The following is an 18,417-nucleotide window of genomic DNA, read 5'->3' on the forward strand; positions in this document are numbered from 1 at the left end:
TCCACCTTTCGTTTTTTTATCTTATTCTGCAGATTAAGAGAGACCGCACCGGTATCTAGATGAGAGTGAAAAGTCTTTCTGTTCTTCTTCTTTTTTCCTTTTTTTTTGAGTGGTAGGAGGTATTTTGGTTTAAGTCCAGCGGGGGACCTGATCACAAACAACCACCAACTGCGTGTTTGCGAATGGCATCATATTAACTTTAAATTTCTGCACAGTTTTTCTCAGAGTCCCAGAGGCAGCAGCTGATGTTTTGGTCAGAGTCTCTCAGACAAAAGACGAGACGAGTCACTTAAGCTTTACTGTCACTTGCAGATATAATGATCAGTTACTGCTCCCTGGTGTTTTTGAGGCCGTAGTCGTGTTTGTCATGCCTTAGACTGGGGCTGCTTCCCTGGAATGTGCTCTGTGGACATGTGGCCACTGCTCAGCACAGGAGCAGGAGATAGTGGGGGCTCTGTGTGTGCGTGTGTGTGTGCTTATGTGTGTTTGCATCTGTGTGTGTGAATGTGAGCATATATGTGTGTGTGTGTGCGCGCGAGATGGTGCGGGGTCCGGGAGCTCTAATTAAAAGCTACCTGCTCTCTCTTTCCCCCTAAAACAAAGGACCCTCAGACACTCTCCCCCCTCCTCCAGCCTCCCCCCTCCCGCTCTGGGAGAAACCGGGGGCCCCCCGGTCCGCATGTGCGGATCAATAACGGCGTTTTCCTCACCAAATGGCAGACCCCGGGGAGAAAGGCCACCCTCGCCCGGCCGCCCGCCTGCCTCCACAGAACACTGACCCCCCCACCCCCGAGTGCAGCTCTGCTGATCACAGCAAAGCGATCACCGTGCGGTCTGAGAGCTCTAAGTGCCCCTCATTAAATAATCATCATCTCAGAGGAGCATCTTTTCGGAACCCGGGAACCTTGAAAGGCGATACGAGGTTCGGCAGTCGCTGAGTGTAGCCCCGCTGTGGGCGGGGCCACGTGTTCCTGACCCACGGGAGTCTGTGTGAAGATGAAAGACATCCTGCTCTACAGACCGCCGCAGTGGGACGAGCATGCAGGCGGACAGCGGGTGGCACTGCAGGTGTTTCCTGAGTGGCAAAATTTATGCATCAAAACTCTAAGTGTATAAATCTGCGCAATGCAAATTATTAGTTGTGTGGGAGGCTGTTTTGCAGCACTTTTCAGCAAGGTATGAAATATTCTCTGAACTGATATGATAAATCATTGTGGAGTAACACTCAACAAGCTCAGACTACAACTATGAAATTGTTGGTTCTGTTCCCAGGTGGGGTGCCACTCTTAGGACTTTAAGTAAGGTACTTACCCTGAGCTGCCTCTGAATACCGAGTTGTGTAAATGGATACTGTATCGGAAGTAAACTAAAAAGTTGCTCTCAATGTAAGCAATTAAATAGTACTGTCTTACATTTTGGCAAAGAATGAACTGATGGATTTCAGACAAAGACTTGTGTTGGATGTTTGTCTACTGCAAGTTAACCCCCATCATAAAGGCATTGTGTCCAAGTTTGTAGACCTGCAGGAAGAGGTCACTGACAGACATCTTGCCAGGTGGGGTTAAGATTCGTGAGAAAGCCAGCACTTTCTGCTTGTTCTTCAGCACTGGGGAGGGAGAAAGAGAAGCAAATCGGTTTATTTGTCCCAGTTTTAGCTGTGTCAAATGTCCGCCGTGGCCCGGGGGCACAAGAAAATAACACTGCAGTGGTAGCTGGTGAGGTTTCCGTGGAGATGGACAGGAACATAGCCTTTGCTTAAAGAGTGAAGAATGTACCCTGTCACAGGGCAAAGGTCAACTTAAGAAACTGGTCCCTTTCATAGACCCTCTTTCCCTTCTTGGTGTAGTCTTCATATTGCTTTAGGGTATGTCGCTGCATTTATGATGCACGTATTTATGCACGTATGTATTTCACTCATGAATGTAGCACTTGTTGTCCCAGTTGTGCGTGAGTGATGGTTAGACGGTTAGGGCTGTGTTCATACGAGGTTGTTTGTGTTCAGTATGTACTGTCCCCCCTGTACCCGTGGAAGTAAAGGCTAGTGTCTCCTGTCCTGAAACAGACGTCTTTCCTGGTTGTTTCCCTTTTTGTAAAGTGCTGTTCCTACTTGTTCAGCTGCTGATATTAGGTTTAGGTATAGACTTAGTAGGTGACTATATCAGTCTGGCTGCTGTACTGTTCTTTGCTGTTTTGTGGTAGGTTTTCAGCCTGACCATACATGAATGTTACATTTTTTACTGTTATAAGCTGAGCGAACTTCAACTTTGATATCATTTTGCCAGCCTGTCTTTTTATCTGTTACCGTTTTCTGCCAAAGGACACGTGGCCCCCTAGGCTGTGGAAACAAATATTTACTGCAAAGATTGTTTAGCTTCTGTGTGGCATGTCATTTCCCAGAGCTAGCTAGATTTTGCTGTTTTGTCCTTTAGGGTTACTGCCCTAATGCTAGGTAGATTGTGCTGTTTTGATAAATCTTGGCTCTGATAGACTGCCCCCACTGTCCAGTTTGGCTTCCAGTTTTGCTTTATTTTGCTGCCTTTGATTTGTCACTGCAGGTCAGAGAACGTGTCTTTGCTTCAGATCTGCTGCAGTGAAAGCTCCTGTATGCGCTCTAACTCACACTACCTCTCTGCCCCCCACCCCAATATGCCTCCCCTTCTCTCACCTCTCCGCTGCCCTTGCATCCCCCCCCCCCCCCCGCCCTCCCCTTGTCCCACTGCCCCCAAATTCTCTGCCCCCCCCGTCCACCCATCTTGTCTGTCCCTGGCCCATATTCAAAGCAACTCTAGCCCCACTGTGCCTTTGTCCCCATCCACACTCTGTCCCCCACTTCTGTGACTACTCTTCCCCTGCCCCTGTCCCCCCACCCCTTCCTGCTCCGTCGCTTACTGCTTCCTGTGTGTGCTGCTGCTTCTTAATGTCTGATTTCTGCCTTCTCTCTCTCTTTGTTTCTTTGGGCTAATTTTTTGTGTTTGTTCTGTCTTGTTTCTATTCTCCTTTCTCTGTCTTTGTTTCTGTTTTCGCTCTCGGGGACGCAGCCAAGCGCAAAGCGTGGAAACTAAACCGTGTTGGTAGCCTGCGCAACATATACAACAGCAGTGCCAACACCGAAGGTAATCCGATCCCCTGGCGCCGAGTACGGCACGACGGCCGCCGACCGGGCATACCCACGGCGCAGAGAGTCGTGTGTGTGTGTGTGTCAGACCCTCTCTGTGGAGACAGGCCCGGCCGATGCTGCGAGCATGCTGTGTCTCTGGCGTGTTGGGTGTTTCTTTGGGGGGGGGGGTTCTGTCTGTGTTACTGTGTATTGGTGTTCTGTGCCGTGTCGCAGTTTCTGACAGTCCAGACCCCGCTGCGCCCCTCCGTAGGGCTCTGATCTTTACATTTTAAGCAGATTGGGGATTGGGGAGGGGGGAGAGGCGGCAATATCCATTTCAACCCCCCCCCCCCCCCCCACCCCCCCATCTCCCCTCCTCTCACTCTGCCACCAACCAACACCTCATGTTTTTTCTTTCCTTATTTACTCTTTCAATATAAATATATATTTCTCTCTACGTGTGAACAATCCATGTAATATTTTCCAGGTTATTAACGTTGCAAAAGGGTGCGAATAATATCGCGAGTAATGACCTGTGTCACAAAGCAATACTGTGTGCTCTGACATTTAAGTACAGTCTTTTAATTTGTGTTTCCCGGCACCACCACCCCCCCCGCCGCTGCCCTCCCCCGCTCCGCGTCCCCTCGCCCTCCTCCGCGCCGGGTTCGGATCGCTCCGGTCCCACCAGGCCCCGCCTGAGCACGGGACGCCTGCGAGTGCCACCCTGATTGTAAATGCTCTGTACTGTTTGCCGTTAAAGGTTGCCCGTGTCAGAGTTCACAAATTGCCTTACCACGCCTCCCTGCATATCTCCTCCGTAGCTGGGAGCTTCAGCGTAATGATTAGAGTAACTGCTTGTGCTTGCTTGCGTCTTATAGGAGGCGTGTGTGTATGTGTGTGTGTGCGTGCGTGCATGTGTATGCGTGTCTATGTGTGTGCATGTGTGAGTGTGTGTGTATTTGTGTGTGCGCATGTATGTCTGTGTGTACATGTGTGACTATGTGTCTGTCTGTGTTTTTGAGTCTGTTTGTATGTGTACATGTGTGTGTATCTCTCGATAGGTGTGTGTTTATGTGTGTGTGTGTGTGTGTGTGTGTGTGTGTGTGTGTGTGTGCTTGTGTGTGGCCCATGGATTGCGTATGTATGCGTACGTATGTGTGCATCTCTGTTAGAGCAAAAGAGAGATTGTAGGTTTAAACAGACGGGTGTTGATGCAGTTTAATCTCAACACCACAGCAGCTAATTGGCCCTCCACTGCACTTTGTGCCAGGTTTATGTTACTGTACTGAGGTCAGCATGCTGCCGTGATCTCTTCCACCACCCCTCTGAGGAAGGCCCCGGGCATGAATCTGGGGTCTGTGGCTGTGCCTGGATGAGTGTTTAGAATCTGCAGTCTGTCACATCTGACTGGGCTCCGTCTGTAATAGACTAACAGTATTGGGGTTCGGGGAGGCAAACAGAGGGGGTCACACAGTCTCGCAGCCTAATACCCTTTCATTTTTATTTTTAAATTCATTAATTGACTGGAGGGGGGCGGGGTTTAATTTATGCCTCTGTGCCAAAGCTTTCTGGATTGTTGGTTTCCGTAATTGTCAGACAGCCACCCTCACCCAAAAGAGAGGCAGAATTTAATTATGATGAGAACATTGTTCCTGACCCCAGAGGGCTCGGCATCGCGCAAAGGGTGGGCCCAATCTAAGACGGGACGGTCCAGCGATCACACAAGCTGACAAACCCAAAATACATTCCAAAAGCCAGCACTCACCTACAGTAATGCTAATATTCCGTCACTTCTCCCGCCTCGGTTTGCGAGGAAAAATTCTTTGTGGTTTTGCCGAGGCTGAGGAATTGGCTTTTTGTGCCGTGATTAATCTAAGCTCCGAAAACCTCAGCCAAACGGACTTCCATGTCATGGGTAACAGAAACGGAGAGTGGTGGTCTTCATGTGGGCTTTTTCAACATAAAACAGATCCAAGTCTTAATCAGTCCTGTGCAGAGACTGAGGCAGATTCTAGCATGACAGTTTTCATCCATACGGTCAATTGTAGCTAACTGAAACAAATAGAGGAATATGCAGTGTTATTTATTTATGGAGAATGGCCTAAAGTCAGCACGCTCACAGCGTAAGGACATTGCTCTTCTCCCCATTTCCATCGCAGGTTTCAGAGCCACGCCTATAGTGTTCAAAAAGACAGTCTGCCGTTGGGAGCAAGGCCTTTGTAATTGCAGAGTAAACCCCTGTGCATAGCGACTGCTCCTCAATGACCTGAATTTGAGGTATATTGCGTATACATTTATTTTGCTGGTGGTCATATCTTTATGAGCTCTTCAGGGTGCGTGCAATGCGTATCACCTACACAGGCAGAGAGCAGCCCAAAATGAGGCCAACGACCAAAACAGCACTAAAATTTACACATATCAGTCATTGTTTTAGCATACACATGACACCTTATAGTTATAGTTAGAAGCAACAGAGCTACATCATGCTAACATATACACAGAGGCTAAAAATTATCTGAAATCTCAGCAAGTCAAGATTATTAGTGGAAGATTGGCCTCAGCTAGTCTGGTAATCATAATTTTTTGTATGGTTCTATACTGATGAACTTTCTAATCTATAGGAGTGTAGGTATCTGGAGTACTGACTTGAATGAGTCTCTACTTCCTGAAGATCATTCCATCCAGAATAAAAAGGCCACAAATTAAAAGGTTTTTTTGCATTTTTTCTTTGTGCTTCTGCATTCTTAGAAGCACATGAGATCCACTAGATGTGTTTCTATCACTTACTCATGATCTTATGAGTAATTCTTCCATGTACCGCACTTTTATCATGCAGTTTGGAGAAGAATGAGCAGTTTCGAGAGGAAGGAACAGAGAGCATTCTTAATTAACTTAATTTGTGGACATAATGGGCGGTTAGCTTTCCTTTGTACAGACAAGTTTATCATGTTGAGCTAAAGGAGAAAGAGAGAGGGAGAGAGCGGGAGAGGGAGGAGGGAGGGGACGTGATGGCAGTGCATTTTGAGTCAAGCCGTGCGTGATGGAGCCAGACCATGGCTGTCTAATTCCATCCTTTCAGACGGCTCTCACTGGCGTTAGTGAGCATGGGTGAATGTGGAGTCAGCTTCACATAAAACATGAATGGACGCGAACAGAGAGGGGAGGGAAAGGATGTGCTACTCATTTGACTTTTCATCGATTGTAATTTGCTTTATAAAATAGCTTGCCTGCGCTCAACATTGTGTGGTTCTTCAGTGGTTATTGTCCATGTATTCTTCTAAAACATGCCGAGTTTGTTCATGCATCTTTTCTGGAAAACAACAAAATGAGGTTGTGTAATGTGAAATGCTATGTATGTAAATGCACTCACTGCTGTCACTGTCTCCATCAAAAGGAATTGAAACACTTCCCCCGAATATGCACATCCTGTGGTTATGACTACAATTAGCTGTATGTTTTTTGGAAGCCAGTGAGAAGCCTCCAGGATGGCTTAGGCCGAAGCATTTGGATGTAATAATCTGGCTTCCTGAGTGTCCCGGGAGGCAGTGGGGTGTCGGGGAGAGTCCTGCCCTCTGTCCTCTCCTCTGACCTCTGCACACACCCCCCCGTACCCCCAGGGGTCCCATCATGCACCTCTCTACCAGAGGGGTGTGCGTGCTCGGCCGGAGAAGTCACAGGAAGCCTCTGTGGTGTCCTTTCATCTCCTTCTGCTGCAATAAATGGCAGCCTCTTTACTCCCACAATGCAATGCACCATAACCTCGGTACCAGCCCTGTGAATTTCCCCATCAATAAATTTGCTTTTATCGCAGTTTGTTATTGTATCTCCGGACTTCTGCATGAATGCGTTTTGATGCGCTTTTATTGCAGTGATAGTTAACCTTTCTATTTGCAATAGAGAGGTGGAAAGGTGTCTGGTCGGTGGCATTTGGAATGGGGCAGTTCTGAATGCAGTTCTGCTTGTTGTGATGACTGTGTCTTGATTGAAGCTGATATTAATCCTGTAGAGTTTGGAATGCATGTGACATAACAGGACCTCCCCCCAGAACATTCATAATGTCACACCTGCTGACCATGCGCTCCCATTGGCCCGGTCCTTTGGAGCTGCAGGAAACCCAGCCTGTTTTGGACCAATAGGAGGGGGCGCCCGTAATTGCCCGTTCACTATGTAATTGACCGGCCGTCCCTCCCTATTTGGTAAAATTGTAAACAGAGGCCCGGTGGATGTCTGATCTGGTTCCTCTCGACTATCAAGTTTCTGGGGGCCCCCTTTGAACCCCCCCAACACAATGATGGCCCATCAGCAGAGTCCTGCTCAGAGCCATCTGTGTGCTCCTGGCTGTACCACTCCTCCCCTTCTTCCTCTTCTCCCTTTTGTTGTTAACAGTTTCCAAATGTGACCACCCCCCCGCAACACACACACACGCACCATCCTTCCTTGTGCCTGGAGTCCTGCATTTCACTGGTTTAGGAGGCAGCTTAATGCCGGCCCTAATTGGCTGCTGATTGGCCCATTAACCCATTTTGAAGTTGGATCCATATGTCACCTCGCAGGGCAACCTGATTGTAATGGTTGACCTTTTGCGCGGCTGCTGTCAGAGCTGATGGCCCCGTGGCGCGGGAGGGCTCGGGGCGAAGGGGGCAGTAATTACCGGGATATCCTGGATTCGGGGGGGGGGGGGTGTTTTTGGTGTGTTTGTGTACTATGTGTGTCCTGCATGACACAGGTGTTTGGGCGTACAGGGGAGATGGATGGTCACCATGTTCTCTGCAACCTCTGAAGCCCTTTAGAGACCAGACTTCTTTATATCTATCACAGGAAGTACAAAACTAGGTCATTTCAGAATGAAAAGAGAGGGCCTGCTTCTTCACAACAAAGATGGAGTAAATAACCATGAAAACCCCCATTGTTTGAGTTATCACTTACATTGTGGAATATGCTGCCATGGGTTCAGTCCTTTTCTGAGTTTCCCACATGAATATGAATGAATTTTAATGAATTTTGAGGGCTGAGTCCTTTGACCTCTTACACACATTTACCACTTTACCAGTTCCATCTAGCTTCATTTAAACACACAGATTTCAGATGCAGGCTCACATGCTAGCACAGTAAATGGCTAACTCAGACCAGTTTGCACTCTTCCTGTCTGTGTCCACTTTCCCTGCTGCATTTACATCATCACAAATCTTCCAGTTTCCATGGTGACACTTCTCCCCATCGGACTGTCCTGTCTGGATAGCCTAAACATCATCACTTTCAGCCCATAGCAACATCTGTTGATTGTGGTCAGTTTCACGCTAACTCCATCCACCACACAAAGCATCATGGGTAAAACAGGGATGTGTGCAGCTCCATGGCTGAGATGAACTGAACTGTGTATATATAGAGAGCATTCGCAGTGCAGCGTGGGTCTGGGGTTCTCACTGTCCCTCCACTCTTTCAGAACAAGAGGAGAACTTTGAGTTCATCATCGTGTCGCTGACGGGCCAGACGTGGCACTTCGAGGCGACGTCGTACGAGGAGAGGGATGCCTGGGTACAGGCCATCGAGAGCCAGATCCTGGCCAGCCTGCAGTCCTGTGAGAGCAGCAAGAACAAGGTAACATCTATACATACACCTATGTACTATATATACTACTCGTCACCTTATGCAATATCACACAGCGCTGTACTATATATGCTACTCCTCACTGTATGCAACAACACGCAGCTCTGTACTATATATGCTACTCATCATTGTGTACATCACACAACACTGTACTGTATATACTACTCATCATTGTATACCACATCACATAGCACTGTACTGTATATGCTACTCATCATTATACAGCATCACACATTATTGTATACAACATCATACAGCCCTATACTGTATATGCTACTTATCACTGTTATACATCACATACTGCTGTACGCTATATGCTATTCATGACTGTATACAGTAGTACACACTGTTCTGCAGTGGGTGGAGGGAGCAGATAGCAGGTATGGGCTGTGGTAGTGTGTACGTACTCACACAGGCGTCCCCCACACTGCTGCGTTGAGCGCTGCCCAGTGTTACAGAGGAAAACGTCTGCTGTCAGTTTTCCACTCCAGCTGCGACGTTTTTCTCCCGCATTCACACGCTCCAACCCCCCCATTATAATTACAATTGGCAATTATTGTAACTCAAATATACCCCGAGTGCTGCCATTCCCCCCCCCCCCCGCCCCCCCACACACCTTCCTGTCTGTTCCACCGCCAGAGTCATGGCTGGATGTGTGTTTATGCCCCAGGGCTGAGGCTGTGCTCTTTTAAATACCTTTCCCATTTACTCTGGACCTTGTTCTCAGTTATTTCCCTTTGTTCCTTTTGGGAGGGGAGCACACACGTTGCAGATGGGTTTCTTTGACAGCGCTCCGCCGCGCGCTGCAGTGCCAGCAGAGCTATTTCAGCGAGAGGGGATTCACGTCGGGGTGTAAAGGGTGGGATTCCTCCAGCGATGACATTACGAGCGGTGCAGTGCTGTATGGCCCAGAGATGACGGGGAGGGGGGTTGCTTTGTTAGCCCTCTTTTGGATTCATATAAGGACACCATACTTGGCACGTTACCATACGAGCCAGCCACTTTCCCTCATCTGTTTTCTCACAATTATTCCTCTTAGTCCTCTTCTTTCTGTGCTGTCCAGTATAGTTGTAATTTGGGTTTTCACACCCAGGGATGTACCTGAATCCGAATAAGGTTATTCGAGAAAGCACAAATAATGCAATGGAAACAGATATTTCTTCTACCCGAAGTTGCTCGTTATTATTCGGAAAAAAAAGCCATGATTGACATGTCTGCGCGTTAGACTTTGTTTCTTCAAATTGATTCATATCATTGTGGATGGCCACAAGATAAAAATTCCCATTCTCTTTGCAACATAGGACTTTGATTTCACTAACTAGTCGTTTCACTTACTACACATTATTGAAAAGTGATCGCTACAAAATGTAGTCTCCACCCCCCCCGAGTCAGGTGCGGGAGCCAGCGAGACAAAAGCCTGGTGTGGCAGCTGGATTACACCCACAAGCTATACATCAAAATGAAGCTTAGAACCTGCAGTTTTTAGCTGTATGTGTTAATCTCCTCCATTTAAAAAAACCCAGTTGAAAGCCATTTCATTTACTACACGTCATTGCTATAGTGATTGCTATATTCTGTAGTCGCCCCCATAGAGTCAGCGCAAAGCAGGCAGTGGTCTGAGAGCAGACCATTCCCAGCTATCACTCAGGGAAACTCTCGCATCGAGGAGGAGGAGGAGGCATCACGTGCAGGAGCTAGCGAGACAAAAGCCCGCAACCTATACATCAAAATCTTTCGATTCATAAAACTTTTTTTCCCCCAGTTTCTGATTGTTCAGTGTCCCCCAGTTAAAGGGGGGGGGGTTTCAGACAGTTCATAAAACTTAGTTTAGTAAAAGATAAAAAAAGAGAGAGATGAAAAGTACAGTATGAGGATGTGGAAATATTTCATAATGAATTATATGCCAGTATTAAATCAATTTGATGCTTTGAAGACACAAAAACTGCATTGCCGATGAATCAGGTTAGAAAATACAACATTTGCTCGATTTAACGTGACTTCTGGTATAAACCACACCCACTTCTACTATCCGAATACAGATACAGTGACGTCTCTTTACACCTCTACTAGTAATGGCTACATATTTATTAATAATTTACATGTTTGTCTCTCTCTTTATCTCTCTCATATATATATATATATATATATATATATATATATATATATAGAGAGAGAGAGAGAGAGATAACACACACACACACACTCACTGTTCGGTTCGTAGACCTGAGCATTTATGGATTCCTCTTTAGGTCTGTTTGCTCAGCGTTTGAGTTATTACCGTGTAACCAGCTGCAGTGAAAGCTTGAACTCAAATATCACAATTTTACGCTGTGCGCCTTATGCCTTTATTTCACCCGCAGGCACAGACTGCACAGATTACTAATCTATAAATGATCTGGATTGCTTCTTGTGTGCTCTGTGCCCGCTTTTAGACTATCCAGATGATTTGAGGATCGGAGCACAGGTCCTGTCCTGGTATCGCCTCACTTGACATAAATGCTTAAAGGAGGCGTGTCATGTCCAAATTATTGGGTTTCGTTCAAGGCAAGAAAGAAGCTCGAAATAAGACCCCGAAACCTTTCAGAGTTGAGCAACACTTCAAATCAGAGCGGAGCGCCCTTTAAGCCAGACGTGACCTCCAGAAGTCAGACTATAAAATTGGATTCGGTCATAAAATGTAAGGATAGGAGGTATGAGGTAGCCTTGCAGAGATGACTCAGTGGTAGCCTTTGGGCGGCAGGTGGACGCTTGGAGGTAGAGTGAAGCATCTAAACATGGACTTTCCCCTGTTTTTGAGCACTCTGGGAAGTGTCGGAGAGGGGGCGGGGCCTGGGTGTGGGCGTGACCCTGTGTGTGCATTTGTCTCCCTGCAGTCCCGCCTCACCAGCCAGACAGAGGCAATTGCCCTCCAGTCTATCAGAAACCTGCGGGGGAACTCCCACTGTGTGGACTGCGAGGCCCAGAGTGAGTGTTCACCAAGGCTCAGATAACCTTCTCTCTGCCTCATTCTCTCTCTCTTTCTCTCCCTCTCTTTCTCTTTCCCTCTCTCTGTTTCTCTCTCAAGTTCTCTTTCTCACTCTCTTGCTCTCGCTTTTTTCTCATTTCCTCAAATTAAGGTTTGAATGCTTCACTGGAATTATCCAGTAATGAAGTGCCCAAAGCTGCTTCTATACAATTCACATTATAATTATTATTATTATACACCAACACGTCTTCTTTTACATTCATGTTCAAAGCATTCCACAAAAAATTGTAGAGTGCAGAAGGGGTGAATCTAGGTAAGGAAGCAGAAGCTGAAGTGCAGAATAAATGAACAGACTCCGTGAGTGAAAATAGAGAGATCACTGCAAGGAGAGCAGTATGAAACCCGTAAATGACTGCGCTCATTCTCTGACTCACAGGAAGCACAAATTATTCCCATTACTGCCACGGCCGTCTAAGCTGTCTACATTCTATAGAGTCGTGGTGAAGCAGTGTTTGTATTTAAACAAACATTTTAAAATTTAATTTTAAAGCACTAAGCTGGAAACAAGTGCCCTAGGTCTTATATTCAGTACAACATAGTAGCCCTGCCAGATTTTCACAGTTGAACTGTTGTAATGACTGGCATCAAAGAGTCTGGAGCAAATAGCAAATCTATTCTCAAATGTTCAATTTGGAATTTGAAAATGAACCGCTAAGTACATTATTGTTCTGTTCTCTTGTTTGAAGTATAGAGAAGAGTAACAAGACTAGCCCCAGTAAAAAAAATAGATGACTTACTGTGTGAAGATAGACTCAAGGCATTCTCTCAGAAAAAGAAGGCAGGGCAGAAGGGGGGAGGTATTTGTTTGAAATATTTCTTATCTTAATAGGTATTAATGAAGTGGACTGCAGAAGCAATTTCAAGCCCAGTTCTGTGAACAGAACCAGAGGGCACAGTTCGAAATTAGTTTAAAAGTAAATTCACTTTCACGTTAAAAATCATTTCTCCACAATGAAGGGCAAGTAATGAAGAGGGATCCTTCAGGACCAGACTTGAGTAATAGGTTTGCATATTCTGTAGTCTAAGGTGGAGCCCAGACGGCCTGAAAGGCCCACTCCTGTCTTTATAGGGCCTTATGATTTCGTCTTCACGTTCTGATTGGTTGGGGTTTTTCTGGTCCCTCCCTCCTTAGATCCCGATTGGGCCAGCCTGAACCTGGGCGCACTGATCTGCATCGAATGCTCGGGGATCCACCGTAACCTGGGCACGCATCTGTCCCGCGTGCGCTCGCTGGACCTGGACGAGTGGCCCCTGGAGCTCATCAAGGTCATGTCCTCCATCGGCAACGAGCTGGCCAACAGCGTGTGGGAGGGCAACGCGCAAGGCCGCATCAAGCCCGCGCCGGACGCCAGCAGGTAGGGGGCGCCGCCACTGCTCTCCTCTCTGTTCACGCCCTGCTGCTGCCTTTCGGGCTGAGGTGTACTTCAGCTGGTGTTTAATAGTAGTGATGGTGAAAATGGTGTTTTCTCTTTGATGCTTTGAATCTGTACTATTCACAGGAAAGGCATTTATTGTTCTATTATTCTATTGTTTTTCTGCTGTTCTGTTATCTGTCATTGCACAAAATCCTTGAACTTTTGACAAGGATAGTAGTCACTGGAAAAATAGTCCTTAATGTTCATTTAGTTCTTTAGTAGACAGAGAGAATGCTCCTCAGTCTTGACTATAGGGAATGGTTCTTAAATAGGCAGGAACAATAATCTTCAGTGTTGGCTAGGGACAGTATTTCTTAGGTAAACATGAGAAATTGTCCTCTACATTGGTCAGAGGTGATAGTACTTAATTGTGGGAATAATCCTGTGTTGATCAGTGGCACTAGTTCTTAGGAAAACAGAGCAAATGGTCCTCAGTGTTGTCTAGGGGCAGCAGTTTTTAAGTGAACAGGAGAAATAGTCCTCAGTGTTCACCAGGGGCAGAAGTCTTCAGTGTTGACTAGGGGCTGGACTCCTCAGTGTTCCCCAGGGGCAGTGTTCCTCAGTACCACCACTGCAGCCCTGATCTCCGGGCCTCTGTCTCCCCACAGTAATTATCGGCACTTTAGTCCCAGCCCCACCAGCCATCATAACAAATTAGACCTGACTGCTGCTCACATGAATATCGACTACCCATTTCACACTTGTATCATTAGTCTCCAAAAGCACCTTTTAATTACTCCCACCACAACAAAAATCTTTCAGTATAGATCTGCCATTTTTTTCCTGAGCCCTCTGTCAATTCACTAATGCATTTATAGTTCCCTGTGTACCTGTTTATTTATATATATATTCAGGGGCATGTAGCTCCTTTAGCAACAGAGGAGAGATTACAGAGGGGTCAATATTATCTCAATTAACCTGAGCCTCTTGTCAGTGATTTTCACTGATTTCACTAATTACTATCAATAGCACTTATGCTTCCTTACCTTCAGTGCACTGGCACTCTCTTGTGAGCTCTAATCTATGTGTAATTTCGCTTGTACAAACTCTGCAAGCCCACAAAACAGGACGTTATGCAAATGAAGCCGTGAGGTGGTTTGCTAAGGGATCTGTTCACTTGTGTGCCTCATAGTAGCATGTTTGTTTTAAGTAGGAATGAAGAGCAGCTATTAAAAGCATAGTCTTTGTGTGTTGGGGCTATAAAGAGGAACAACGCAGTTGTATTCCACTGGAGAAGATGATAACATTTGTGGGGGAGTCTACAGTGCTTCAGTTTAAGGCTGTTAGTAATTATGTCTCACTCATTATTTATTTGGTGGGGTTGTAATTTACCCTCCCCATCCCCAGTTGTAACTGACAGGTGATCTGAAATAACCAGCCGTCTTAAGTATATTGATCTGTATAATAAGCAGCTTTGGTGTTTCGCCCCGCTGCTGTGGGACAAACGGAGAAACTGTCCGATGCATCCAAGCGCTTTTTACTGAGGTTACTAATGACACACAGAGACAAATACAATAAGCCAAAGATTTTCCCATCTCAACCCGAGGGTCGCGTGTATCCAATGAGAGGCGAAGATTTCTCGCCCACTGTCCTGTATTGGAAACCTGCAGTCATGCGTAAAATCCCCAAACCTCTGACCTGAGCGCACTTAAGATTTATGCGTGTATGCATGCATTTTCTGAAAGAAGGGTTTTATTTTTAGTAAGAATGATCTTTTTGACTTAAACTCTTGTAATGCTTCTTAATTAAGGGCTCGCTGTTTTGGCTACAACAGCTGTGGAAGCGCTGTAAACTGGTTAGCAGGGAAACGTTAGTGGAATATTGGTGTGGCGGCGAGACAGCGTTAGGGAGAAAATGCCCAGTATTGTCTCCTGGACGGGTGGCAGATAAATTAAACACCCACCCTCGCGGTCTCTCCAGTGAGTAATAGAGGCTGAAATTTCATTTTGCAAGTGGCTGGTTTAATGATCCAAAGGGTAATTAATGGCCTGATTATCTTAATGTTAAATATGGCCAGCAGCAATTATACTGACCTCCCGCCTGTCAAGGTCTGGGCTACTCTGGGCTACTCTCGCTTTTCAATTAAGTCCTGCCGTGGATGGGGGCTGGCAGGATGGAGGAGTGTGGCAGTCAATATCAAAATCCCCAAATCGTCCTCGGATTCCCCATTTCCGTCCCCGTCAAAGGGAGGGAGGAGTCGCTCTCAGAGAAGCCACTCACAGGGCCGTGCCGATAGGCTGCTTAACACGTCTGACCAGGGGAAAAGAAACAGAGGCGTGCATCAACATCTTAGCCTCGTGTGTGTGTGTGTGTGTGGGTGTGTGGGTGCATGTCAGCTTCTTTTGTCTGACTGTGTTGGTGTGCTCGCAGCCAGTGCAAATTAGTGGTGTTGCAGTAGGAGGTCCAATTGTCTCTGGTCCGTAGTGGTCTTGCTTATCGGCTTTGGTCACAGTGCAGCTGACCCTTTTGTTTATGTATGGGTGTGTGTGTGTGTGTGTGTTTGTGTGTGTGTTTGTGTGTGTGTTTGTGTGTGTGTGTGTGTGTGTGTGTGTGTGTGTGTGTGCGAGACACACATTTTTGTGTTGTTGTACCTGCAATCAATGGCAACAGAGCAAACAGACAGACTCACAGACTGGGAAATGGTTGAAAATACAGCACCTTTCTGAAGAATTGGCCAGTGCAAAACACCTGAAGCAGTCTTTATCAATGAAATGTGTGTTCTTCTCCAAGAAGGCCCTGTTTTTTTTTTTTCCCCCCCCACTGCAGTGATGTTACTTGGCTATTGTGTATCATGTTATTGCTATTTATGTCATTGCATGTTTCTACATTTGGACATTTTCTGATACTCCCAGATTGTTTTGTGTAGGGGTACGATGATGGTGCAAAACATAGGCTTAAACTTAACCCTGTGATTATCTAATAAAATACCCCATCCACAGTCACATGTAGTGTTTTTAACATTGGGTATGTAATATATGTAGGGGGAGCTGGGGGGGGGCACAAAAATGGCCAATAGTCTCATAAACGGTTGTATTAACCTTTTGCTGCCCGTTGTGTGAACGCAGCGCCCTTTGGAAGCCAGGGGGGGTTAAAAGTGTGTAGAGACAGTGAAGAGCCTATCGCCACGGGTCTTCAGCAGAGGGCATGGGGGCGTCCCGAGATGTGCCAGGCCCTGGGGAGCCTCACTCCCCCACCCTGCCCCCCGCGGTCTCATTGTTTTAATTATGGGATGTGCGGAACGGGCACCAGCGGCCAGGAGGCGCACCTCTTTGACAGCTCAGATTAACAGGCCTGGCTGCACAGGAGTGACAGGGCTGCTGATTGAGCCTCGTGGTGACTTATCGGGACCATGGCGGTCTCCGGCCACCGCTCCGCCGTCCCAGCCACCTCCCTGGTGTTTCTCACTCTGCGTCGTCCGGGGCGACCTTTTGTATGCGTGTGTGTTTGTGTTTTGCCTGTGTGTGTTTGTGTGCACACGTGCACTGAAAAGACTCCCGCTGCAGTCTTTGTTCCTCATGTTTAGCCTGCGTTACCCTAGTTTGTTACCCTGTGATGTTTTTCCTGGTCACATTCCCTGTTTTGGGAGACCACGTTTTTTTTCTCTGTCAACCTCTGCCTCAGGTAAATCACATCCGATGTTCTGAAGTTGTCTAGGCTGTCTAGTTTCAGGTTAGCATACATTCGCTTGCAGTAGTGCTTGAATGGTGTTGTGCATGCACTTGCTGGTGGTGTTAGTCTGGTCTGGCACTTGCACATTTAACTTGGATGGATACACTTCTGTTCTCTTGTGCTGGAAGTCAGTTTGGATAAGAGCATCTGCTAAACGCATGTAATGTAATGTAATGTCATATAAAGTGGTGCTGGGCAGCAGAAACCATACAGAGGTAGGTCCAAAATAGGGCCGCCAGAAACCCATCTTGCAAATTTCATCAGCGATGGTTTGTCACTGTGTGAAGTGTGTGTGCATACAGGGTAAAGTCTCCCCCTCTGGCAGGATTTTAGCACAGAATAGCCAGAACCTGGTATAAATGATGGGAGCAGTTTCAATGAAGTATCATTCATTAAAAATATTTCAGACTGTATAAGCACTACATAAGCATTCATATACAATTATGACAGCTGACAGATTGTCAAAGGGTGTTCTGTGTCGGTGTCCATGCTGGGTTTGGCTTTACAATAAGATGCTAACTCAAATTGTCATGGCATTTTCACTTATGACACAGCTCATCCTATGATTGTTTGGTTGGCACTCTTTGCCATTAATGATTATGTGTGCATGTGAATAATTTCTTTTTGAAGGCTTAATGTAATTATTGTCTAGGATGCTTCATTGAAGGACAATGGGCATAGCTTTTTGGGTGTTGGATGTTTTTTTCTGGTACTATGTTGAGCTTGCCACTTCCTGCCGGGGCATTCTGGGAATTGTGGGAAGAATTGTGGAGACATGGAGGACTGCTGTAAGATGGAGCTGGGCTGTATGGGGGGGGAGTGTGGGTCTCTGTGTCCTGCGTGGATCGCGGGAGGCCTCGGCTTAATTAGACAGCTGAAATATGACACTGGCGTGGGATCAGAGGGGGCAGGACAAGCCGAGCGACGCCCCGAACGGAGCAGGTCATGACGGATGCACGGCCAGTAATAATTCAAGGCCGACTCCGGTGCGCAGGGGAGAAAAAGCTGTCTTCATGGGAAGAGATTAGTCTTTTTCCCCCCTTCGAAAGGGCAGCAGGAACAGATTAGATCAGGCTTTTAATCTGGTCTGGGGTGCAGGTGCTGCTCCCCAAAGCAGCGCTGGGATTGGGCCCCAGGGACCAATGATGGAGGCGGAGGGGAGAGGCGCAGGGGCGGTTAGGCGTTGTAATTACCCCCTCCGCGGGGCCTCGCCTGCCGGACCCCCACACTGCTCTGGCATTGTTCCTGTCCTCCATGCTGATGACTGGCACCATGACCCAGACCCGAGGGTGATGGCTGAGGTTCCTCTGCTGCCAAATTCAGCTTCATTTTCCAATGGCTTCACTGTATTCGTGCTGAACAATATTATAATGTGATCTCTGCCCAGTGAACACACACATATTATTACCTGTTGGATTGTTAGTTTGTCTGACTGTGAAAAGCATAAATGGGAAAAGGTTATGGATGGCTGTGGGTAAGCTTTAGTGAAGTGTAGTGTTAGGGTTAGTAGTAATGATAGTAGTCTCACTGCATTGATCTCAGTGGCTCTGTGTTACTGTGTGTAGTGGTCCCTGGGCCGGGCCTGCCCTCACCGCCATGTCTGC

The 18,417-nt window shown here is 46.9% G+C and overlaps 1 protein-coding gene across 5 annotated transcripts in view; it reads left to right on the top strand.

Annotated features, from left to right (window-relative positions):
* agap1 (ArfGAP with GTPase domain, ankyrin repeat and PH domain 1) overlaps positions 1–18,417 on the top strand; it is a 160,089-nt gene that overhangs the window by 124,436 nt on the left and 17,236 nt on the right. For 4 of the 5 annotated variants that reach the window (XM_036540218.1, XM_036540219.1, XM_036540215.1 and 1 more), the window contains 3 exons: positions 8,541–8,695; positions 11,578–11,668; positions 12,862–13,084. In XM_036540218.1, coding sequence (XP_036396111.1) covers positions 8,541–8,695; positions 11,578–11,668; positions 12,862–13,084 — 469 coding nt within the window. Of the gene's footprint in view, positions 1–3,038; positions 3,114–8,540; positions 8,696–11,577; positions 11,669–12,861; positions 13,085–18,417 lie in introns of all 5 variants that reach the window. The other variant, XM_036540220.1, reaches the window with a different exon arrangement.

The sequence above is a fragment of the Megalops cyprinoides genome, chromosome 11 (assembly GCF_013368585.1).
Source record: "Megalops cyprinoides isolate fMegCyp1 chromosome 11, fMegCyp1.pri, whole genome shotgun sequence".
Classification (NCBI taxonomy): domain Eukaryota; kingdom Metazoa; phylum Chordata; class Actinopteri; order Elopiformes; family Megalopidae; genus Megalops; species Megalops cyprinoides.